The following is a 26,586-nucleotide window of genomic DNA, read 5'->3' as shown; positions in this document are numbered from 1 at the left end:
TACTGCACGCACCTGCCTGGCTGCAGTAGCAGCCTAGCCACCTAAAAGCAAATTTAACTAATGATTTCACAAAAAAATTCATTTCCAGATATGTAAATACAGGTATCAAACATACCTGTTTATCTAACCCACCCATATGAGGAAGTAGTACCTTTCCCTCTAAGCCTTCTTACATTAAATGCCTTTTTGTCCCCAAGGGGTGCCTTGCCTCTAACAATTGTCACCTCCTTCCACCCCATCCCCCTCACAAAACCTGCAATATGTGCCTTTCAGCAGGTGCATGTTGCACAGCAACATAAAATGGAGTCCAGCCAGCAAATTAGGACTGAAGGCTTCTTCAAAGCTGACTCTTGACACTGGAACCCTTGATTTATCAGTGGGTGCTGCTGTGCTGTGGAAAGAAAAGAGTTGAGTAGTTTTAAGTTCTTCTATAGTTTCTTTGGTCAAAGGCTTGAAAACTGCTTTGAGCAGATACTCTGAGATGAGTATTTGCTCACTAGAAGGCCAGAGATGGTTACAATAGGGATAAAGGTGTGCATTTTGTTTGCTCTTTCCTTATTCAAGCTGAAGCACAGCATGTCCAACTCCTCAAAGGTTTGCTAGTGTTGTGTTGTTGATGATGCTCAGGTAAGTTGTGCTCCAGCTACAACTGTACCCTTCCTATTGTGATACTCAAGACAGTTTGACACATCATTATTGGAAAAAATTATATTTTGGAAGAACTCACTACAGAAGGTGACAGAATTCCAAAAATCAAATTACATGAAAATATACATCGCCATCTTCTTTGTACATTAGGTGAGGAAAACTCTGAAGTAGAAGGCAAAGCAGATGAAGGGCCACAGAAAAGAGTAAAGGAGGGAAACTATTTTTGATACCAAACCCAGAAGTTAGTCATTTGAAAGCCTACAGATGTGCATGCTTGAACTCAACCTTGAGAAAAAACAAGCCTCCCCCCCACACACCCCACCCCACAAACAGGCAATGAAAAAGGCAAACCAAAAATTTCACCCATAAAAAGCAGCTCATTCCTATCTTGGACTAACTTAGTCAACCAAACTTCCAAGTGAAAGCACTCAAGTCCTTGGAAGTTAAAAATCCATCAGGCTGCTCAAGGGTGCTCCATGGCCAGTTTTATTGCTATACCAAATTCAAGAAGGATGAGTAATTGGGTTTAAAAAAGGGGTGGGAAGAAAAAAAAGCACCTTTGAGACTACAAAGGTCATCATAAAAGAAGACACAAGTAATTGATAGCAAATCCTTTCAGGGTTTAATTAGGAAAATTGTAAGTTCTGATGGGGGAAAGAAAAGGGACCACATTTCCAAAACCAAAAAAAAAGAAAAAAAAAAAAAGAAAAAAAAAAGAAAAGAAAAAAAGATACTAAACTTGAATAAGCAAGAAATTTTAATTAAGCCTTGGTGGGTCAAAGGAAAATTAAAGTGGGAGGAAAAAAAAACAAAACCAAAAAAACCAACTTAGTATCCTAATTGGTTTTGACATGCTTCACAAGTTGTTGTTTTTTTTTTAACTCAGGAAACAATGAATAGGGAGAGAAAAAACCTGCTAAAATCTTTAGAATTTACACAATTCTATCCCTAACTACAGACAGCATTATTTGGTACAATGTGTATTTGTGGATGTACATGAACAGTATATATATTATCCGGATCATGTTGTGCTATGTACACATCTTTACAATTCTTCCTGAAGGTTAAAGCAGTTCATTAGATTTCAAAATGCGTAATCATCTTGTGTTGGCACTTGTTAGGCTCTTGTCAGCATTGATAACTGGCATGTTTTATTGCAGCCCAGTTCCAGCCAGTGTTTGCCAACTTGTAACAACAGAAGTCCAGCAATAGGTGGGTAGAGTGCAGGAAAAAAAACAGTGCCATGTTTCTCAATTGGAGACCTGCAAAGAAATCACAGGTATTAAAATAAAACCCCTCCTCACCCTCAATTATTTTCAAGATGTGAATTAGTTTTCAAGCTCCAGAAGATTAACTATTACTTGTTCAAGAGCTTCACATACCTCTGAACAGAAGATGGATAAATCCAAACTCATCACCTGAGAAAGCCTGGAGTTAGTTGAGCACACTGTGTGTCCAAGCTCAATTATGAGACTTTCTGGCTCCTGTACCTCGTGTTGCTTGTCGAGTGCGCAGCGTGCAAAGCTTTGATTATTCACACACAGGGCTAAACGTGGCAGATTTATCACTGAAAGTCTGTGCATTACTTACTGTGAGAGGCAGGTACAGCAGTGCTCAGCAAGCACTGACACCACAGCCCCCAGTCACACTGGGCTGGTTTGAAACCAGCTGTGGCCCCTTCTCATCCAACTCCCTGCCCATCGCTCACTTGGGAGGAGTCACCAGACTTAGAAAAGCTTTTGCCTTCCAGAAAAGCAACACAGCCAATTACTTAAAATATTTGTCAAGAGCATTGTTTCACTATAGCTAAGTTCAACATGGCAACAGAGCTGAGGTTAGTTAAGGATACTCTGGAGTGTTACTCACAGTTACTCCCTTTCTCCAAGACAGGAAAAAAAAAGTCAGCAGCATTAACAATTATTGCACTCCAGTTATAGGCAGTACAAGACTTTCTGTTCCTTTGCTTAGTCTTTTGGTCAATATTAAGCATTTTTTATGTTTAATCCATACTGGGGAAAGTTCCTTTCAATCAAAGCATTTTTGCAAAGAGGGACTGCAGAACTAATTTGTCACAGATGGAGCCTTCCTCCAACACCCCCCTCCATGTTTACAAAAGGGTAAGAAAGGAACTCTCTCCTGTACAACTGTGATTTAAAAAAACTACCCAGCAGAAGAATGTAGTAAGCTGCTCTGGTTCAGTCTGAACTACATACAGTGCCATATTTCTGTCCCTGTGAATTATGTCTGCTGTAGGTAACCAGTAAATGTGGATTTGGGGTTTGCCAGCCAAATGGGTCAGAGCAGTTTATTTGCCAAACCAACCATTAAGAAAAGGCAGCTTCAACATGAAGTTCTGTTTTGCTTTGAAAAGCAAGAGTGGGAAATTATTAGCTCATGGAGGAAGTTTTCCCTTGGCATACCCAAGATAAAGTGACCAAAGGCCAGGGATTTAAGGGCCATGCTTTAATACAGAGCTTACTACAAGAGGTTATTTAAAAAAAATGTCCCATTAAAATCGAGATGGGATCGTGTAAATTAGAGTAAGTATCTTGAGCCAGAAGCTCTTTAACAGGGTGGCAAAAAAAAATGCAAATATCACATCAGCTACTCTCAGGTCAAAACTTGTCCAAGCTCTCAGATATGCCACAGTTCAGTTTCCAGGCAGAACACAGCTGGTTTTATGAAGCTTCTCCCAAGCCTTCCTCACTAAAGATGTTTCTTGGGCTGCTGAAGAGAACACCACCTTTCTTGATATTATTAACTGGTAATATCTCAATTTGATGCTTTCTGCTGTGCCAGGAGATTTTCTGTTAAAACTTCCATAGATACCTGAAACAAACCCTTCTCAGTGGTTCCTGGCAACCTCACTGAAGTCTCATTTAACTCCTATGTGCAACATGCCACCAACATCTGCAAGATAATCCACAACTCCTGAGATAACAAGACTTTTAAGATGCTTTTAAGATTCTAGTAAGTATTCTTCACAATAATGAATATCAAGGAATTGTCACCCCCTTCTATTACAGCTCCAGTAACCTCTAAGTGCCATTAATAAAGCAGGATGAATTTTGATAAAGAGAAGTTCAACTTCTGAACAGCATAAAACACAAGAATACAAGAGAAGTTCCCCAATTTTGGCAGAACAGGCTGTCAAGTTCTTTTAGTCTTTAGTACTGCATACAGGAAAAGAGCTCCACTGAGATCATGCAGCTGAGAAGAAAGGTTTGGGAGTTTCTTTTTGCTTTTGAGGGGGAGAAAAATACTTCAGCAACACTTAAGCAGGAAATCCTCAACTCAGGTAACTGACTCATCTTGAGAAGGATACTTACCCTGAAAAAAGTGAAGCTACTAGCTGCTGAATAAGTGTCACTCAAAAGCAGTTTCTTGGCTTTTTCTTACACAGCGGGCAACTTTTCTTTTAAATTCTCCATTTCTGTCTTCTCTCCATTCTTTCTGTAATTGAATAGACAGCTTTCAGATGTCAGTCCTACAACAAGGAGTTGTACAAGCTCTAGGAAGACTCTTGTTGTTTATGTTTTCAGACATTAGCCATCTAGTCAACACCTAAATTTGCTTACAATCATTGAGCTCCTCACTGAAAACCTGTGATATTCAGGACTGTCTAAAGTTTGCTCTGGGTTTCTGTGCCAGCTGCTTACAAGACAGTGAGGATGTAATTTTCCCCTTGGATTAGGCACACTCCAAGACTAACCTGGTGGCTTACCAGTATTTCACACTGTCTGTGGTAAAACCTATTTGCTTCAGCCTGCAAAGTAGCAGCAAACTCAACAAGCTGTTGTTATGTGTTACAGACAGTGTCTTTAACTGCAGTGGTGAGAAGGGTACACAGGTACTGTGAGCCAGCAGTTACTCTGAGATTTTTTAAAAGACAGTTTCAGTTCCCTTCAATCTAGGCAGGACACTCCAGGACAGAAATACAGAAGTCACAGTCTCTAGAAGAGGCACAGCAGTGTCCTTCGAAAGCAAACACTCCCAGTTAGATATGGCTGTAAGACACTGGCTCTGTGAGAAAGACCTTGGGAGAACACTCAGCTCACCTACAGGGCTGGGCTCTGTGACAGGGATCTGGTTTCAGAGCTGCAGAGATGAAGAGCCAAGATAAAGATGAGCAGGAAGATAGGTAAGAGGGAAGTCTGAACCCAGAGATGCACCCATCAAGGTATCACAAAAACCTACACGAGAAAGTGCAGCCAGGTTTGTTTTGTGCCAGGCTCACAAGGAGCTCAGATGAGAGCACAGGAGCACCAGGTGTGGTTAAGATTGATGTGCTGGGCATTGCCTTCCAGTCAGAAGTGGTGGGGAAAATATAAAGAACCCCTTATTTCATGAAGTTCTGCACTTCTTAGTTTCTGATACAAGCAATATATTCTTACTGCAGGGGTGAGGGAAGGGGTTAAAAACCCCCACATTGTCTCAGCTGATGCAATCTAGCACACAGCACCTTCTCAGCCCCACCTGGAGTGGAGGCTGTGGTACATTTCAGTGATAAATGGCATACCCTACCATCCACCACCTCCAAGCTCACCTAAACAATCAGCATGTTGGAGAGCCCAGCACGTCTTTACTCTTCTCTGAAAGCACAAATAAGACTACTAATAATTAGTTTGTTCTTTTTCAGCAATTCACGCAGCAAACATTTGGTTCCTTGGACTGGGACATAGGACAGCTTACACAAGATGGCTTAAAGCCAAGAAAAGCATTGAATTTGTGCCCTCTGAGCTTCAGAGTCTTAGTTTTTGTTTCTACTTTTTCTATTCATAGTTCTATGAGTTGTTCAGATTTGAATAGCAAGCAAAGTTTCCAATTTGACAGCTGATTCTCCAAAAATGTAATTTTAGGTCATGAACTGTTCTATTTGCTTTTCAAAATATCTATTCAGGTTCCTGATCCTCATTTTTCTCCCACTCCAAGAGACAGTACTCCAACATGCACAGTTCATTTTTCCTGAAAGCAGGTATATCCCCTGCTCCTATAATCCTGTGCATTGCCTGTAACACCTTATTCACTAAACTCACTTAAAAGCAGAAACTACTGACAGCAAAGTATCTTATAGTAACTACCCAAGTTTATTGCTGCACTAAACACAGGAGCTGCTGATTCTTCATTACCCTGAGTATGGTTTTTTGCTAATATGAAGAGATCTACAACCCAGCAGGAGAACCAACTGCTCCAGCAGCACTTCTAAAGTTCCTTGAAACATGTAATGCCACAGTCAAAAGAAGTTTCTAGTGTCCAAAGTGATGCCTCACTACTATCTTCAGCCAAATTTAAGGTTTTTTTGTTCTTTCATGCTGGACTACAAAAAGCTGGTTTCATTTTTGACCTTTACCCTAAGGCAAATTCATTTTGTGTCAAACTCTCCTAAGGAAAAAAACCAAAAAAAACAAAAACCAACCCACTCCTGAAGTAGTTGTCAGAGTGGGGCACAATACAAAAAGTCTGATGTCAAGAGGGTGACAAGCACAGCTAAAACCATGTGCTTTCTCCAGGCTTAGGCCAGCTACATTCAACATGCATGAGTTTGTGAACTGAGGAGTTCCAAATGCACTTTTAGCATTTCATTAATAACTTGCTCCTGCTGGTGCTCAGCAGGAAATGTCCATATTTCCTGGGTGTCTGTTTCCACCAGCAACATGACACAAAAAGGGGAGGTCCAACACTTAAAAAGGATAAATGAGGAAATTGTTCACTGCAACTTTTTGTTTGTTTTCTGTTTTCCCATTCAATTTGTTCTACATGAGTCTGTTCCCATAATGATTTTTCAGAGAGCTCAACCACCTTTGAAAATACTCACAACATAGCAGATCAAAGGCTCCAGGAAACTACTGAACTCCCACCCACTTTGGGAAGGTATAGCTTGGCTGACAGAACAGGTTAACATTCCTTTACAAAACTCTGCATCTCACAATTCCCATCTCATTTCTCACTCCCACAGTTAAAAGAGCAGAACTTCTCCTTTATGAGAAGACAATGCTCACTGCTGAACTGCAATTCAGGAGCATGTCAGTTATGTCAGATGAGCAGGGCCTCAAGTCTGTCCCCCTCTGCCCTTCCAGAACTGAGACCTTTTTTCTCTCCCCACTACAAACATTTCTCAGTCTCATTCTTATATTGTGCTCTAAACACAGCTCTTCTAGAGAGCTGATAGCTGGGTTTATACACACTCACAGCACAGGCCATGGTCCAGAATTCTGAATCAAATGCTTCCATCTCACACCTGCAGATTCACCCTGGCCTTTGGCTGTAAATCAGACCATTTTCCCTCACTCCTGAGCCAGTCAGTCTAGTCTGGGACAACCCTCCCTGTTGAGTTGAAGGTGAGATGCCCAGTAAAGCCTTTGAGTACCTTCTCAGAGCACAGACCCACACAGTCAGACCCACTGCTCTCACCCATGGGACAGGAAGACTGCTCTAGAGAAGTGAAAGAAACTTCCCAAGGCTAATCAGTACTTTTGTCTGACAACATCACTGCTTTTCCCAGCACAATGGCAGCCTTAGCCTGTGACAGAAAAGGTTCTTCCCAAGTTCCTGTTTGCTAAACCAGAACTGCATTGCAAGGTTTCTACACTGAAGACAATTGGCAGACCAAGGAAAGCCTTACCGCTGCATCAACATTAGCAGGAGAATCACCATTGGGATCTGCCAGCATAGAAATAACACTAATCATGATAGTTTCCACTGTGTGAATGGGAAGCCAGCGTTCCTCAGGTTTTTCATAGCCATATTTGTCTTCTCCAGGCTCATGAAGAATTGAAATGCAGACATCGCCGTTCTTGTCAACTACAAAATAGAACAAGGCATATTTCAGTCACAAACAACATGCTGGCATTTCTTCAGGACAGTCAGGAACTGCTCATCTTCATTCCAGCTACTCTGAAACACTGTTAGTGGAAACACTTTATAAAGAAGGAAAGTAATGAACTATTGCAGAACTTAAACTGTAATAAACAGGGCTTGGTGGGAGTCTGAATGTGCCTGGACTCCTGACAGAGAGGGCACATGGGGAGGAAGGGCTCAGTCTAACACCACATTGCACTTCTCAAGAATATTTATTTAGACAGGCTTCCACTACAGCCTTTTCTGTTAAGTTCAGCAAACTCAAGAGTGACTTTTTTCCACAGCAACAGCATCAGCTGGATATTACTGGAACATATTGAAATATGATTTAAACTGCTGGAATTAGAAAGTGCCTGACAAGTACTCTGGTATTTCCAGAGCTGAAACTGACACAGCATTAAAATATTCCCTTGTCCTTTTGATGGGAGCACTGTCTCCTCCCACCTTTTCAACATCTACAGTTTCTGAAGTTGAAGAATATTTTTCTTTCCCAGTAAAACCATCTTCTGTTTTATTTCACCTTCCCATCCAATCTCCATCAGTCCATAGGTAAATGAGGCATTAGGAGAAGTCTCCTTTAGAGAGACTAAAAGATTTCTTTTCATGCTTCACTAGATGAGGACAACCTTGGGCTTTCTATACTGAGCTGCCAAGTCAGTAACAGCAAGATGAAATAATTGAAGGTATAACAAAAGGCAGCTATAGAAGTCAAGTTTTTCCTCAGACTAGAATTTTGCACTTTGGAAAAAAATTAAGAAAAAAATCCCTGAACAATTACCAAGAATGCAAGAACCTACTCAGAATAGCTTCTGAAAATACTTTACAAGTATTTTATGCTCTCAGAATAGCACTATTAAAAACTCTACCATTGTTATTACTTCTCTATTAAATGAGGATGGCAAAGTAAAAGCAGAGTTTCATATTTCTAACATGAACAGAAATGTATTTTATTTGTCTTCACTTTCTGCATTTTAGTTCTGAACTGCAAAAAGAAATTGAAACTTTGACATTTCTTACCATTCGGATGCCAGATTTCTGTGATGAATTTCATTTTTGGCGGCCTCAGTGGGTAGTCTTTTGGAAAAGTAAGATGAGCCTTGAAAACACCACCTTCACTGGGGAATCAAAAATATCTTAGTAGAGTTTCTTGTAAGCTTAAGCTGAAGATTGGAACTTACTGATGTTCTAAGTTTACACCTCACACAACTTAACATCATGTTGGTAATTAACAGTATCAACACTTCCATATGCAATGTAAGGAGTTTCTACATTCAGAAGATCCTTTCACAAGATACTGCCAGTTCCCCAATGTGATCTTTTTTTAGAACTGGGAAGATGTTCCAGAGGGGAAAAACCATGGGGGTGGGAAGGGGGAGGAAAAAAAAAAAACCCAACAAAAAACTGCCAAGGAATTCACCATCTGGAATCACAACTTAGATTTTTTTTTCCTCACAGTACATTTATTAACAGGAAAAAAAAGGTATTGCCAATAACTGCCTTTCTCAAGTCCAGCCCAGCAGACTCCCATTTTCCTCTGCTAGAGGCCTCAGTCCTAATTTTGTGGTCTCAGTCTGCAGCAGTGAGCCCCAGGGAAAAAATGCAGAAAGCTCTGGCTGTGGGTAGAGTTTATTTAATGTATTTATTTAATGTAAAAAGACTTCCAATGCCACCTTTTCAACACTAAACTGAAGTGACTCAGGCATGACAGTGAGGTGTCCTGCATTAGTTACCCACTCAACTGGAAAACAATAATAAACAAGAGACATCCTGGTTTTATGTGGAGTTACAGGCCAGGAATAGTGCCTTTTGAAAAGGTGAAGGTCTGTATTAGATGGAAAGGTTTACAGATGGAATACTTTGCTAATGTCAATAATATTTGTCCTGCTACTGTCATTTCTTCTAACTGAAGGTTGTAACAAAATTTGGAATTGCAAAGGCAGAGCAGAAAGTGGAACATGAACCCCCAAAGATGGCATGAGATGCATGGTGTGACAAGCTACTCCTCAGCAGCCACACACACACACTAAACAAGTGGTGAACAGAAAACTGTTCAGTGTGATTTTTCCTGTATTTGTAAAGGAGTAGGAATCTCTAAAGTGCACTGGCTACTGAGAAAAATAACATGTTTTACCATCATTATTAACCTAAGGGGTACAGCTCCAGCAAGTGTCTCAAAAAAAAACCAAAACAAAACAACCCACCAAAGAAACAAACAAAAAAACAAACGACCCCAAAAAGCAGTGCCTTTAAGTAACTTGGCTCTTTGAAGCAGCTGAGGGGATCTGAACCCACAGCGTTTATTTTTCACAAGTTTTAGAAATGGCAGGCAGTTTCCAAAGAATCCTTCATCCCAGGAGAGGTGAGAATTCCAGAAACACTGTTTTAACATCCATAATGTCAAGACAAAGGAGAGCTGGATTGCATTTGTTGATAGCCCCAAACCAGTCAAAGCCTTTCTTTCAAACTGAAAAAGTCCTTCTTTCCCTTTTTAAAGAAGCAGATCCTAAAGCTACTAGGCTGTAGGGCATCCCTGGTTGCCCCACATCAACTGCATATAAATACATGTTTTAAAGTGGATACACATTAGATATCAGTTAATGAAATACAGCTGTCAATTAAGGGAGATCAATGCCATTTTTAGCAATATTCCTTAGAAAAGGGTTTCTGTCAGTAGAGTAATGCACTAAGTCTAAAGTCTTCTCAAGCAAACTCAGAATAAATGAAGTGGTACCAGGAATGAGAGTGATGTTTGAAAGTTGTTTAAGTTAAACTATTATATATGACCATCCTCATGAAACAGCCCAGGGAAGAAGGGCTCAACCCTGAAAAACAATAACCAAGGACTGGAACAGAAATTTCTTACCTAAAAGCCTCAAAAAAAGTTCAGGACTCAAAAGTGGAGTTTAAAAAACCACTATTGCAACTTTCAACACCTAAGATGACAATCAATTAAAAGCAGCATTTATTTCTTGACAATATTTATAAAATAGCCATGAGAATATAAGATGTTCAGAAAAGGTCAATAGAAGTTGGAGAAACCATCTCATGCAAGACATGAGAACCAGAGTGCAGTGAGCTTGAGGAAAAGCCAAGCAATTTGATAACTGGGTTTAAATACTCACTCAAAGTCTGCTGACAGACAGACAGAACTTCATGCTGCAACCAAAACTGACTCCAGTGAACGTCACTAGGCTTTTTGTATCAGTAGCTCACCACTGCAACAGCTCCATGAGGAGAACAGAGGTCATCTTCAGGAGTGCACCTTAAACTGACCTCTCCTGGGCACAGAACCTTTCCCAGAAACTGGAGCAGGTATCACCCCAAAGTACTCCAGGTCACACGTGGAAGTTGTCCCATCTCAATCTGACAGGATTTGGAGCCAATTCTGTGGACTGCTGAGGTTTCCTCCAACTACATCCCACCTGAATGGAATATTCTCCTACCATCATGGTTTAACGTGGCACTATCAGCTGAACTAGAGCCTCCCAGCAGCAACAGCAAACAGTGGATTTTATCTGCCTTACCTACATGTGAAAGAAAACAGAAGCTGCCTCTAAGTGCACCTTTTGTCTTTCTTTTCCATACAAGTACAAAGAGATCAGTGTTGCATTTTCCCAGGGGAGCAAAGCAGTTTAGAACTTCTACACAGCAAATCCAGCTATTTACAGGTACTCTGCTAGCAACAGAGGAGCATTACCTGATTTAGCACAAGGTTTTGGTTGGCTTCAATTCACTAGAAGCAAACTAGAACTGGTAAACCCGAGTTCATTCAAGTTTCTGTAGAAGTATCAGTACTTACTATAGTGTATCTGGAGGACCAATAATAAGGACTTCCCATCGATAAAGATCATTGTCATCTATTAAGCCCGCTGAAAAGCCTTCCACTGGATTTTTGTTGAGCTCTGTGTAGGAAAAAGAATTTAAGAGAACTTTAAGTGTCTATAATACACATTTGCTGGTTTAGCTCCTGTGCCCATACAGGACCAAAAACCCCCATGACATTTGGTGCTTTATCATGGCCTGAGTGAGTGCCCTCAGCTCCCCCAGCACCAACACTTCTGTCAGAGCTGGGACCATGTCTGACCCTAAAATTCTGTGTAACGTGAGCACAAGGGCCAGAACAACACCCAGCTATGGGGCATGGTATCCTAAACTAGATACCAACGAGTGTTTAAGTTAGGAAACTTCTAATAATATAGGCTAATAATAATATAGGCTATAATATATCTAGTAACAGCTTTTAATAAGTCAGGCTGTCTAACAATACAAGAGCTTTACAAGAACCCCAAGGAGGCAGCTTAACTAATGTCTGCCTTTAACTCTAGAAAATGTTAACAACAGACCAAAGTCACATTATGTTTTTATTTAAAAACAACATTCTACTTTGTTTAAATGATTTTTCTTTCAGGCTCTGAAAGCATTTGAGACCTGTGCCAGTGAATTCTGGAGAGAATGATTTACTATACTTTGAACTAGTACAAGAGGACATGGAAGATAAGCTGCTGTGCTGTTCAGATATACAGTTGTGTGTCTTTATTTCTTCCTTTTGCTTCACAGTTCTTTTCCACCAGTGACAAGCTGTAGAGCATTCTAAGTGTACAGGCTACTTCATAGAGTCACTGCCAGATAGAGGCTTCACTGGGAATAGCTACACACAAAACAAGTCACAACTAGGTCTAGACTCCACTGAACTTCTGTTATCAGCCTGCTCCAGAAAAAAAACCTGTAAGATCTGGAATTAAACCCTCCAATGAGTTTTGTCTATATTCCAGTGGTGGGGTAGGAAGGTGAGAACATCTATTAACTGACAGCTTCAAGTCAGAAATCACATTAAATGCCATATTTATGAGAAATAAATTCAAATTCTTCATCCAGCATTTCCAACAGTACACACAAAGTCCTGATAGATCTTAGGTACTTAGGATACAGGAAGGGGGAAGTTACTCCTTCAATGGGTCAATAATTTGCAGATTAAATTAAGAATGGTAGTTATTGTGGAAAAAAATACAAAAAAAGCCAACCAACCATACTTATTTTAACCTGTCAGACTCTATGCAGTCCTCATTATTCTGTTCCACGGCACAGCTTGTCCACATATTCCCATTTTGCAAACCTAAAAAAGACTTAAGAGGGCCTTCTAATGCCCTCAGGCACATGCAGAGGAACTTCAAATGAGAACCTTGTACCTTTCTGGAGAAAAAGCTGCCATGAAATCCAAACTGATTTGCTCATAAGCTTGCAATCATTGCTGACCAGTTAAGTTGTGAACTATTTAAAGTGTGGCTGAAAAAGGCAGGAAGAATCAATTCAAGCCCTACACAGAGGAGTCTAAGTCCACCCAGGGTAAACAAAGTGCTCAGCTCACGTGAAGGAACCAAGGTCCTGAAGAGGGAGAGAGCAGGAACATCAACTTCAGTCATTACTAATTTAGTCAAACTTATCCACAAAGATGACCCAACTCTAAAATCCCAAGGGACACGTGGCAAGGGGTTTTCCTAGGAGCTCCTCAGAAGGGTGTAATCAGGAGGTAAGGTCAGGCACCCAGCCCCCAAGGTGCAGGACAAAGCTCTGGGTAAAAAGAAAGAAAAGTAACATCACAGGCTCTCTAAGCAAGATGCAAACCTCAAACCCAAAGGCTACAGCATGGCCATGCCTCCTCTAAGCAAATCAGTTTTCAGACTCTGGTATTTATGAAACTTTGTGGAAACAGCTGCACAAGCTTGGGTAACTATTTAATCTTAGCTGAAAGGGCAGATAGCCTAGGTGAGCAGCTCACTTTAAAAGAGTTTCACCACTCTCTTACTACCTCTTTAATACAAAGATTCCTTCAGCATGGTCTATTAAAAGTTCCACCACCTCAGGAGTTGAATATAACCTGCTTTTTCAGGCAGGATTTCATTAAAAAATTGCCTATTGCTTGTGAAAAAAACATCTCTGCTCAGGACATTTACATCATCCTTTCAGATATTATTAATACTGTAATACAGAATACCCACTGTAGTAACTACAGAAGTCAGAATTCAAATAATGGGTTTTACTATCTCACCTAAGACTTTCAAACTTGAATTTAAGCCTGTGAAACACAAGTCCCATCATTTCTGCATTTCCACAGAGAAAAAAGGATTTGTGCAGAGTTGTGTGTGAACTGCTATAACCCAAACTGCTCACATTCAGCTTCTTTATTGTTTGCAAGTTATCACTGCTCACTGATAAGACTTTAAAGACTGCCAGAACTTGACTAAAAAAATTCAGAATGTTTCTCTCTATTTAAATATGCCACATTATTTCCAAAGCCAATATACAGATTTTCTTCTCTATTTCTTAACATTCTTACATGTTTCAATTTCTTTCTACATCTGTCTCAGCCTCAAACAACTTTATCCCTAAGTAATTCAAAACATTTTTGTGTATTTATTCCCAAAGACAGACTGCTCTTGCACTCTGACTCTCACCTAGGACCATGTAGCACTATACTGGCAAGAGAACTTGGGAGAAGGAGCAAGATTCCTGGATGCCAAGTCCTTTAATGTAGAACATCTGTAAACTGTATGAAAGGGACAATCATCGACAAAAATCTTCAGTTAAAGCAGTTCAAGAAGATTGCTTAGTGGATGTTGCCTGTAAAGCAAATGAGCACATCACTTCTATTACAGGAGGTGCCATCAGTCTCAGCTTGTGAAAAGGTTCTTTTCCTTCCATGACAGCAGTTTTGAAGCACAGCTCAAGCAGCTGCTGATTGCAGAAACACTCTTAGAAAAACAATGAATATAAGCTCATGCACCTTCTCCACGAGAGGTATGCAGAGTTACCATCAGCAATTTAAAAATGAGCTTTTCCATCCAGATTATTTATGTTAAACTAAACAACACGGCTGGCAGGCAGACAAAAAAGGAAGTCTCAGGAAAGTTCTGCACGGAGACATGAAAAGCATCATCCTTGGCTGCCTTACCATGCCAGTAGCTGCTACTCATTAAAACCTGCAAACACCAAGGGCCCAGTGTTTGTTTGGCTCTGTTTTTTTTCCCTGGATATAGTGAGTGCTGTGTAGCAGAAAAGTTAAGCAGCAGTACCACCTGTCTCTAGCCTCTCTCTGCACTGGCTGAGGCTCCCACAGCAGTGAAATCCCTGCACCAAAACCCCCAGGGAGCAGCGATGCAGGCAGGGCACAAAAGGACCTCAGAGACACAGGGGCTGCTGCCAGGCCAGGCCGGTGTCACCGCCCCTGGGCGAGTGACACTGAGGGAGTGACACCAACACGGCAGCCAGGGCAGGACGGGACACCTGCTCCCTGTGCCTGCCAGTCCCCAGCAGGCACAGCATTAACTGCTTGCAGCCTGGACAGGAGCTTCCCCAGACAAACGTGGTGAAGCAGAGGACTCGGCTCCCTTCTCCAGGAGGGGAGAGGGGAACCAGCTCTCAGTGCAGGGCCCCTACAAAGCCCTGAAGAGCTGCAAAAGCAGAAAAGCCAGACACATGTGAAGAATTGGATCCTTACACATTATTTTTCCAATAGCTTTACTTTGAGATTTTTTTTTTTCAGCTAAAGATATGCTGTGCTTTTTAAACATGAACGAGTACATTAACATATTTCCATTATGTCCATACCTAACTAAATGCCATTTACTTGCAACTACTATATATTAGTCTGTTGTTCAGCATTTCTGACAATATTTTTTGCATTTCTGATTATTTAATAGGCATTTTTCTACTCAGCAAAATAAAACAAAAATCCAAAACATTCACTCAGTGTAGAAGCAGTTTCAGGTAGAGCCCTTTGCAGACCAAGCAGCAGCTGACAGCCAAAGCAGCACACACCTGGACAGCTGCCAAGCAGCAACATACTTGGAACAGAATCCAGTGTCTGCTTATAAATTAGACATTCAGTTCCTTTAATCCCAGTCCTGAACCTGGAATTAAATCCAATACCTGATTTGGGAGGTGAGGAAGACTAAAGGCCCATAATCCAAGAGAGTTGTTTAAATCCAGAACAGCTTTTCAAGCCCCATGGCTCCCTTTGCACATGATCTGCCACACAACACAGTCTCTCCCTTTAGCTCTTACTAGAGCAGAACTAAGTTACCATTGCCTTAAACTTGAGCCAACACAGTACCATGGGCTGCACTTCCAGTTTCAGTGTTTAGTTTACATCAAGCTACTGATGTTCCCACACTCACTGAAACTGCCTTTATATAAGCCCAGAGACTTCACCAATCCCAGAGCAAAACAGCATCAACAGAAATGACTAAGCAGAAGGAGGCCCACAGCTCCCTAGAACAGCTATGTAAGGCATCCAAACTTTTCAGCCTGACACCCAGACAGCCACTGCAGATCAACTCTTTCAGTATTTGAGCTACAGTACAGTACAGAGCTTCAAAAATATGAGTTCCTAGAGTTTTTTAATAGCAGCCTCTTTAGTAAGTTACACAGTGTGTGAGTTTTGTGCAGCCAGTGAACAGAGTACAACACAAAACCAGACTAGGGAGCCCAAGTCCTGGCTAAGGTGTCTGGATAAACCATCCAGCTGGCTCACACAGCTCTCAGAGCAAGCAGGCTATTCTAACACTTTATATCTGCTGCACCTTAGACTTGTGCTGTCTCAGCACCAGTCCAGGAGCTTCCAACAACTGTTCACACTGAAAATCCTCATTCTAGACTCTTCTTCTCTGTATCCCACACTGTGACTTCCCTATAGCCCTATTACTTCACTGAGGTCACTTACAATTTCCAAAGCTTTCCTCCACGCAGGACCCAGCTGTACATCTCAGATTCTAGAGAACCAGGGCTGAGATTATGATAAAGTAACATGATCTCTCTGTGGAGATGTATTCCCCAAGCTCTCCATTTCATCTTTCATCATGTTCTGTCTTGCTCCACAAGCTCATCCAAGAAGTTCAGACAAAAGGTAGCACCAAATATGCACACACTCCTGATAGCCACTGTGGGAGTGACAAACAGACAACACTTAGAACAGATTAAGCCTCTGAAGGACATGGCAATTATTTTGAAGGGAGACTACAGTAGTAAAGACAAACCTGTCTTTAGCAGAGATTCTACCAATCATTTCAGTAGAAGCTTTAGGTTTGACTTTAGCCTGCAACTAACTAATTTCCAGTGCTCCACACATCACTCCTTCTTAATGAGGGTAGCACTTCAGACATTTACAAATCAAATTTTCTGAGCTCAGAAAATTTGTAAGAAGGGTTTCAAAATAACAGGCAAGCTGCATCTCAGTGCAGTGCTGCACATGTTTATGTACTGCTCCACTTGCCATCTCCTCAGTTATACCTGTGAAGTCTTCCTTAGATTTGCACAGAAGGAGAGAGGACAAGGCTGGATGTTTCTTGTTTGATTTTTGGTTTTATCCCAGTTAAATTCCTAGCCATAGCCATAGTTCAGCTTTGCAAACAAGTGGAGAGCAGCACTAGCCCAAAGTCCCTAAAACTGCCACTAGTATGAGGATTAAGGTACCAGAGAAATGGACATTGGAATTATTTTATGAGTAACACATCACATTATTCTCGAATTAAGCTAAAAATTGAGTTCCTTGACTCTGTATATTCTGTAGCTGCATGGTCATAGCAGTCATGACATACCTGGAGACAGACAATTGTTAGTTTAGATGAGTTATTTATGGAAAACTGAGTCCTAACACATCAACCAGGAACTTGCAGGTCTTTGGTATTGCCTTGGTTCTTAAGGAGCTCCCCACAATCCCTTAAGCCCATGGAAGTGGACATCAGCAGACATTTCATTGCTCCTTTAGATTTCTCTCTCACGGGTCTCTAAAGCAGCTCTTAGACAGTCTCAAGTGGACACAGACACCCAGCAACTGCTCTAACCTGGCAACCCCATTTCCCCAGCCCAAAGTCTGTTCCTGGGCACCATTTCACCTGAGGGTCCTACAGACAGGCAACAACAGTCACAAGCTATTCTGAGGCATTTCCCTTCTGCAGCACTCTTCACACATGGACCCTTCTGTGTGCACACACTCAAACCAGTCCTTTTCCAACATCCCATGCTACACAAGGAAGGTCTGCCTCCCCCTCCCTCAATGCCATTATTTGCCATTAAGCAAACATCTAAAGTTAAGTTACTGTGGACCACATTGTGCCTACTAAGCCCACAAATCTCTTCTTTCAAAACAAATGTGGTGTTGCAATTACTTTCCTGTCCAAATCACTGGAAATAGAAAACATACTCATCTGATGAAAACCTTTGAATGCCTTAGTGTTGTTTGAAGTTTTGAAACTTATGCTCCCAGAATTAAGGTTCTCAGAAGAAGTTCAGAATATATGTTCAAATTACCATCAGCCATGTAATTTTGGTAGAAATCAAGGTAAAATATTTCCTGAACAGCCTTCTTTGACTAGACTGCTAGAAGCATGCTGTGCATCACATCAGAGCAGAATCCAGCACAGTTACACCACCCAGCTTAAAATGGAGGTTGAATAAGGTCTGTTAGAGGACCACAACAAAACCATTCCCAATAAGTTCTGAATTTTAAGGGGAAGAGCTATGAGGAAGGGAAAAATAAGGATAGCAAAAAGAATTGGAAGAAGCCTGATTGGGAAACCCAGATGTAAAAGGAAGCAATTATGTCAGCAGGGAATATTCAGTGCAGTGCTTTGCCCAGAGTCACCTGCAGCACAGAGCCACATTCATCTGTCACACTCAGTGTCACAGAAATGCCACCTCCACTTTGTCCGCCACGTTTCATGCCTGTTTTCACTCTTAAGAGTTCGACAAGTATTCAATGGGTACCTGCATTTGAGATGGTCACCCTCAGCACCATTCAAGAGATCTTATCAGGGTAAGTGGTTCCTGAGACACCATTGATTATCCCATCCCAAAGCAGGTGTCAAAAACAGGTCAGATGAATCACACTCTACACACACTTATTTCTCTCACCTGCAAAGAGACTACAAGTTTCAGATGCCTGCTGTACACAACTGCTGGAATTTGGCAGGACAGGTGCCATTAATGTAGCAGAATTTACCATGGACAGGACAAGTTGATTAACTCCTTAAAAGCTAATTATCAATAGACTAAAGCTAAGGAAAAAAAAATCCATCCAAGTATCTTCTGAGCAGTCACACACACGTTAATCATGAAACAGCACCGCTGCACAGAGCCAAGGGTTCTAAGATGAGTTTGGTTCACAGACAAAACCAGAACAACATTAGAAATCCACTGCAAAGGCTCTATGCCATGCCTGTGCCACAGGGAGGTATTAACATCTGAGAGACCTGTTAACATCTAAGCTGTTGTGCAAGCAGAGAACAATTTTCCAGCTTGTTTTCTCTCCTGCTTATAATATGAATAACAGGTTTGCATATCCGAACTTGAGCCACATTGTTATCTAGAATTGTTTTAAGACATTCCTTTAAATGACTCCTGACAGCACCATCTTCTAGATCAACAGCAAATGCCAGCCAGCTAAAAAAACAGCCAGCTTGACCTATGAGGTGTATGATGACAGCACAGAAATACATTTCCCTTAACAATCCACACACAGAGACTTGTATGGGAAAACCTTTACAGAGGGTTTCTATCAGAAAGTTTTTATTATTCTAAACCTGTGCAACAACTGCTAACATTTCTGTCCAGGAGAGCAGATATTTTTATGGAACCCCATTTCAATTAGATTGCTATACTTAGTGTTCTTCCAAGGCCTGGATATCTGATCTCTGCTCCAGCTGATATGCCTTGGACTTGAGAGTAGGCAAGAACAGCAAGTATGAACGTTCACACTCGCAGGGTGGCCTAAAGCTCAAGCCTACTAGAGACTGTAAGTGAAAGATCTCAAGACCAGACCCTGAAAGGTAGGCACACACCACTGAAAACTGAAGCAGAGGTGCAGCTGGGTGAGAGCAAAGGCCTGCACTGCCCTGACTCCATTCCCACACACTGGAACAAAAAGCAGACAGGAGTTTCAGGAGTCACACACCCTCTTCCTCACACAAGCCACCTGCTCTCCTTTCTCCAGGCACCCAAGTCTGCACACTCATTTTAGTATTTAGTTAGTTCTTGCTTTCAGAAGAGCAGCCACCCTTCAGATCAGTTCCACTTCATTAGAACCCCATCTCTATGCTAGGAACAAACTGTTGTATTTTACATCAAAACAGAAGTTGATTAAACACACTACAGGAAGAAAATTTAGCAGAATGCCTACTTGAGGCAAGCAAGTTTCACCTACAAAGGTCACTTATTTTCAAACTGTTTAACACAGGGCATTGGGGGTACTAAAAACCAACTTGTACCAATCACAGAAGGGACCAAGTAATCCCACATTAGTTGAATATGCATGTATTGTTCCAAGTCTGTCTTGCACTGAACAGACATTTCAACAACACACAGAAAAGTCAAGGCAGAATCAGCTATAATTATATGTGGCTTCATCTGAAGACCATTCACTCTGCTTGATTTATCCCTATCAGTTTCTCCTAAATACACACATATACAGCCAATCAATAAATCCTTTGTTGGCAATTCTGCAGCAAATAACTACAACACTGAGGCTGGAATCAGCACCAATCACAGAAGTCAAGACATTTTAGTTGGCTTTTGCATGATTTAACATCTCCAAATGAAGCTCTTCCCAACAAAGCAGAAATTCTGATGAAAGTATTTTCTCAAATGGTATTAATTTTGCTCCTTACTTCAGAGGATCTCCAGCAATGTCCTCCCATTCCACTATTCTCAAACCAAACATGAATAAATCACTGTACTGCCAGATCCAGATATGCCCTTCCTTTGGTGTAACTTACAATGCCTTGTTTGGGGGGAGCAGAGAAGGAAAGAACTCACTCAGAGCTACTGGCAAGTTTGGTTCTTTCCCTGAAAGATTAGTAAGCTGACCTAGGCAGAGCCAAGGCAGTGACTCCTTGATGAGGCAGGTTCTTGCTTCATCCTGTTTAAGCAAGTGGTTGAGTCATCAAGCCCTTCCATTCTGTTTAGCTAAACCTGACTTTCCAAAACTGCCAGCACCCCTGAAATTTTGCTGGTGGTGCTGTTAAAAATATTCTTTCCTTTGAAGATGCAAAGTTCAGATTATTTCTACAAGAGAAGCATTTGGAAAACTAACATGTAGCAGGCAAAGTTTGCCATTAGTCACATTTATCATGTTATTTACAGTGCAACAGAAATTCAGGCTGCTTGTGCTGCTGTAGTGATTGGAGTATGAGCAAGGCCTGTGTTTTAGCAATGATATTGTCTATAAAGTCAGCTTTGATAATTCTGTCAGCACAACCTCACAGGTTTAACAGAAACAGGATTATCTCATCTGCTGTAACAGGGCTGTCAGGGGTTAAGGTGACTGCTACACACATGCACCCCAAAAAGCATCAGGCCAAAAAAATTGATGGTTATCTAAAAACATGAAAGTCTTCTAAAAACAATATGCAGCGGTGTTTATCATTTCAGGACCAATTAAAATGCTGAGTTTTACATGTGCAGGACCTTGGAGTCCTAATTATTTGGGATAATACAGAGTATTACTGTCCATATGAACAGACCTTCACAAAGGGGATAAAAGAAAATCTAATATCAAATGAATGCTTCACTCAGAGGCACTCAAATGACTTTCTTACAGACAAACTTACTGTAAACAAAGGTGGCTTATACACCAGCCACCCCAGAAACATGCATCTCAGCCTTGATGTATAAAGTGATCTTCATTCTGCAATTCCCTCTCCATTCACTACTGAAATAGATTTTTTAAGAAGTCCTATCTAACTGCCAAAAATTCAACTAGCTCAGCATTACCCAGTAAGATTCTTCCTTAGAAGAAAGTAAAAGTTGTTCAACTGTCACATTAAGTATTTAATACAGTTTTCCAACTTGCTAGTTTTTAATTAGACATTTCTGCTTTGAAACAAAAGCTGTATACACTTTAAACTGAAATAAGGCCACGTTTCTCATATTTAAGAAAAGCATTAGAGTGGCTTTTCTGTATCCTAAGTTGGAGATTATTTACAACCCAGCTCAACTTCAGCCAACAAAGGCATGGTTATTCCCATTTCCAACGCTCCATGTTTATGTTCCAGAGAACTCGCACTTCTAGTTCCACTGTGTGCTGCTGATTTAACTGCGTCCTCCCTGTGTGAGTTTGCTGGTTGAACTAGACAAGTCTGCCTACTCTAAAGTCTCTGTGTCAGCAAGAATTTGGCAGAAAGATGAAATGAAAGTATTCAGAGACATACCTCAGTCTGTAAAACCTTTGGGCTTGACAGCGCTGGAGACTGGGAGAGAAGCTTTACACGCTGTTGTCTGCATTTCTTTTTAAAGAACATAAAGTTTTGGGGCTGTAAAAAGAAGTTATCCTCCACCAATCCCCTGGGGGGTGAACTCTGCTAACCCAGTGCTACACCAATCCACATTTTTTTAAGTTCAGGGGCACTTTTTTTCTTTTAGTTTTTCCTGCACTCTGCGTGGAAGAAATGGACAGGTCATGGCTTCTGTTTCACATTATTATCAAGCCACAAAGTGTCCCCCTCCTCAAAAAAAAAAAACCAAAAAACAAAAACCCACCAAAAAACCAAACCAAACAAACAAACAAAAAAAAAAAAACACCCAAAGCCCAAACCCCCCAAAAACAAAAGACACAAAAACCCTAAAATCAAAAAGAAACCTCCCCCTCGCAAGAAAATAAAACACCCACCAAAAAAACCAAACACCACCAAAGGTAGGAACAAATATGTTTGAATTTTAAGATATTTCCAGAAGCTGCTACTGCTTACAACTAAGTAATTTGATTTGAGAGGGAACCACATTTAATTTGACAGATATCCATAGATATCTGATCCTCCAGCTCTGGTTAGACCACCCTTTTTAAATGGCTTTGATATTAAGAGATCCCAAATCATCACCTCCTTAAGACTTAAAAAAACCCCAAAGACTTAAAAAAAACCCATAAAAACTACCCAAAGTTCTTACTACTTTGAATTGTTCTTGTGCCTAAATGGGGGCAAGCACATGTCAATATAAAAACAGCTACTACACTTAGTCCCTGGGGGATCCAGCTCAGTATTTCATTAGCAAAGGCACTGTGAAACCACACAGAATTTGGGAGATTAAAACATAACCCACATGTAACTTGAAGTTGTATTTTGTGACTGTCATTGAAGGTCCCTTCTCTCTGAGCATTATCAGGATCCAGAACATGCCACTGAAGCACACAAGCATGTTGTACATGGTGCTGTGGTACCAGCTCCCTGCTCAGGTTACAAGCCAGCTTGCTTTCAAAAAAAGAAAAAAAAAAATCCAAGTCTGTCTTCATACACTCATTGGAGCAACTTCAGGTTGTGCTGTCAAGTTTTGCTCTGTTTGGTAAGGCCACTGGTTTACATCTCACTGACAGCCAGCAGCCTCATCAGTTGACCTATACTTTGCCAAAGTACTCAGGAATTAAAACAGCTCATTAAAGTGCTCCATGCCAGACACCTTCTTTCCCCATAATTAAGAACCAAAGCATATGGGGGACCAAACAGGTAACTACTCTGAGAACTACTGTTTAATATTCCTCCCTCTCCTGCCATTGTTTTTTCTTCTAGGCATTGAAGAGAGACAGTCAGGGTCTCACCATTAAAGAATTTTTATACTCCTCAATTCTTCCACCATGGTTTCAGATTCTCACTTCAGCCTCCCTTCATTTCTGGATACTTTGCTTCAGCTTCAAATCTGTCATTATCAAAGCACAACTGAATGATCTAGAGCAATTTAAACTAGCTTAGAGCACATAACTCACATCAGCTGTCTATTTACTGTTCTCCAAAACCCAACCACCAGGTACAACTCCGTGACTCACCACACCTGATATAGACAAAAGCTGTGTGGAGCAGAGAGACTGAGTATCAGTCCCACCAGGACAATTACCACCAGAGTGGTGGCTTTTGGTTTGAGGTACAAGAAACAACGTGGGTATTGACAAAGGGACACGTTGGAGCAGGTGAGACTTGGAAGACAGTCAGCAGTAGGGAAGGGAAATCATGAAGCTCAGACTCTGCCCTATGACTTCAAGCAGCCTGACACCAGAAAAACCAGGGTCAGTCCAGTGCCAGCTCAGTTCAGATGTCACATAGGAAATTGTTTCTTCCTTTCTTAATAGGAAATAGATACGTGGTAACTTTCTCAGGTCAGTTATTCCATGTAGGACCTTTGAAGAGTTCAAGGCTCTTCTTCAACGCTCACCATACTTCATGCACACACAAAGTCACTTCTAATACGGTTTCAATTTCTTTTAGTACATGTAAAGGGATACCAAAGGTATTGATATTACTTAAAACAAAAGCCCCAGAATAGCTGCATGATGCAAGAAAATGGCAGCAGTCAGTGCAACTGAATCAGTAATAGGGGCAACTAGAAAAGCTCACCAGTTTTTACCAGCACACATAAAGCCTTCAGATAAGAGTGAGCAGAAAGTTAAACAGAAGTGAACCCCTAGATCTAGCAGTGTACAAATGTACTTACACATGCAACCAGTCTGTGCTTCCACAAGGCCTTAAGACCTCACAAGACCAAAAAAAGAAAAAAAAAAATACACCACAGAAGCTGAATACTTACTATCAAGAGACTTCAACCAAATGTCCAACTTTCTTTTGTGGAGCACAATTACTAGATCAAAAGAGAAATTTCAGACAGCTGAACAACTATTCTAGGTTACCAAATGCTTTTTTTTATCAAGTTAGAAAGCAACTATTCTACACTATTTCCCTTTGGAGATCATGAATAGGAGAAGCTTCACATCACATCCAGTCTGGAGCTCCTCAGTAAGCCCATATCGAGGCATTATTAGCTTATCTGAACGTGCAGACACCTCACTGAGTGTCACTAATAACTTCAGCAGTTACCAGGCCATTAACAAGTAGATGCTGATGTTCAGGACTAAGGCCACAGTATGCGATTTTTAGCCACAGTACAAGATTTGTTGGGTTTTTTTAAGACCTTTATTTTAAAGGGGCAAAACGTTCTGTGCTAGTAGTTAACGATATTGAAGTTTCTCAAACTGATCACCATCCAAACCCAGAAAACAGTGCTGGAGATGCACAAACACATCATCCAGCTCGCGATACCCGGTTATGCAACCTCATCTCCTTACTGCTAACAATGCTGCTTTCCACCCTAAGGCTTCCAACGACATTAACTGAAGTTTCGGGCCAAAATCCCGCTCCGGGAATTCCTGTGCCACCCAGCGACCCTGTCCCTTTGTATGGCTACTCGGCCAACTCCAGCCAGCTTGGCGATTGCACGAGCTTAGGTACACCTGGCACACATTCCCTTGACAGGGTACGAAGCAATTTTTTTACGTAAGAGACAAAAAAGGCGACCCGATTCTCCCAAGGCACCACGCAGACCCGTGCGCTTCCTCGAGTGGCCGGCCGTATCCCGGCCCAGCAGGCAGAGGATGCGGCGAACATGTGCAAGTGGGGGAGGGAGGAAGGGAGCGCTGCCGGCTCGTTTCCCTTTAAGTGTGGCAGCGCACACATGGAGCCGCATTGTGCGGCCCCGCGCATGCGGGGCCCCTCGGCGGGGCCGGGCCGGGCCAGCTCGGCCGCCCGCCCGGGGACAAAGGGAGGGGGCGCGGCGACACCGAGCCCGTCTGACACCCCGATGACACCCCGCTCCCCTCGGCCGCCGGCCCGGCCGCAGCACCCGGGCCGTGTCCGTCCCCCAGCCCGGTCCCCAACTCCTCCTCCCCCGCGCCCGTCCCGCCCTCTCGCCCCCGGCGGACCCCCCCGCCCCTCCCCGCGGGTCCCCCCGCAGCGGTCCCACCCGCTCCCCCGCCCGCACCCGCTGCTGCCCGGTCATGTCCCCCCCGCCGGTGCCTGCGGAGCCCCCGCCGCTTCTCCTGACAACAAAGGGGCCGGCGGCCTCCCCCTCCCGGGCACGGGAGGTGAGGGGGAGCCGGCCAGGGGAGGCGGGACGAGGGCACCGCAGGTCCCCTCAGGAAGGGCTGCGAGTGCGGGGAGGCAGCCTGGGCCCGGAGTGCCTCGTTCCGGGGGTGGGGGAACGATCCTTCTTCCCCCGCTTCTTTCCGGCGCCTCAGAAACACCCCCAAACATCAGCCCGCACACAACCCCCGCGCTGCGGGACGAGCTCCGGCTCTGTTCTCCCCCCGCCAGAGGGAGACGGGACCGCAAGGGGAGGGGACGAGGAGTCCTCCAGCCTTAGTACCGGGGGGCTGGGGGGTGCCGACAAGCGCGGCCGGTGCCACTCCGCGCTCCCCCGGCAGGACGGGGACAGCCGAGGGGACGCTCCTCCACCGTGCCGGCCCCGCTCCCCTCCCCCGGCTCCCCTGGCAGCAATCGCCGGTCGGGCTCCCCCTCCCCCGCTCGGCCTAGTTCCCTCGGCTCCCGGCTGGGCACAGCACGGCGAGGGGGGGCCGTAATCTCCCCTTCCCCCTCACACACACACGCACTCCCGCCCGCCCCCTCCCCGAGCCGGCGCCCCTTCCTTCCACCGCTACGGGCCGCGGCCCCTCCGAGGCCGCCCGGCCGCTGCTCCCCCGCGGCGGATCACCCGCCGCCCTCCCTTCCTTCCTCCGCCGCCGGCCCAGGTACCTGCTAGTTGTCTCCGCAGTAGCAAGGCGGACTGGAGCTCCGTCATTCTCCCCCGCTCTGCCCGGGGAGGGAGTCCCAGCGGCGGCGGGGACGGCGCGGCTCCTGGCGCTGCGAGAGGTGGCGGCGAGCGTCCCTCAGCCCGTCCGCTCCACGCCCGCCGGGGGTCTGGCTCGGCGCCGGCCGCCACAGCACGCAGGGTCCCGGGCAGGGCAGCGCGGCCGTGGCTCCGAGCCGCCCTCCGCCTCCTGCTCCGAGCCCTCAGCGCCGCCACCTCCTGCTCCCCCCGCCAGGAATTTCACCGCACTCGGGCCCGCGCAGGCGCACTCGAGCCGGCCGCCGGGCTTCCGCGCCGCCATCTTGAGAGCGGCTGAGGGGCGGGGAGCCGCGCTCGGCCGCCATGTTGGGAAGGTCCCTGCCTGCCTTTCCTGAGTCAAGCCTGAGTTAGCGGGGAGGAAGGGAGAGCGCTCCGTGAGGGGAATCTCCTCACGAAAGACATTTAGGGACACAAACTAAAGCACAGCAA

The 26,586-nt window shown here is 43.3% G+C and overlaps 1 protein-coding gene across 1 annotated transcript; it reads right to left on the bottom strand.

Moving 5' to 3' along the window:
- Positions 1–693: 693 nt before the first annotated feature.
- On the bottom strand, positions 694–26,354 carry UBE2G1 (ubiquitin conjugating enzyme E2 G1). The gene is made up of 6 exons (XM_036395089.1): positions 26,064–26,354; positions 11,306–11,408; positions 8,524–8,621; positions 7,271–7,449; positions 3,978–4,101; positions 694–1,910 (listed from the first exon to the last, which is right to left on the bottom strand). The coding sequence occupies exons 1-5, from the start codon at positions 26,107–26,109 to the stop codon at positions 4,015–4,017; spliced, it is 513 nt and encodes a 170-aa protein (XP_036250982.1). The 5' UTR covers positions 26,110–26,354; the 3' UTR covers positions 694–1,910; positions 3,978–4,014.
- Between the last annotated feature and the right edge of the window lie 232 nt (positions 26,355–26,586).

Source organism: Molothrus ater, chromosome 21, assembly GCF_012460135.2.
Source record: "Molothrus ater isolate BHLD 08-10-18 breed brown headed cowbird chromosome 21, BPBGC_Mater_1.1, whole genome shotgun sequence".
In the NCBI taxonomy this organism is placed as follows: Eukaryota; Metazoa; Chordata; class Aves; order Passeriformes; family Icteridae; genus Molothrus; species Molothrus ater.
The sequence above is the reverse complement of the archived record's forward strand: the minus strand, read 5'-3'. Positions and strand labels throughout refer to the sequence as shown.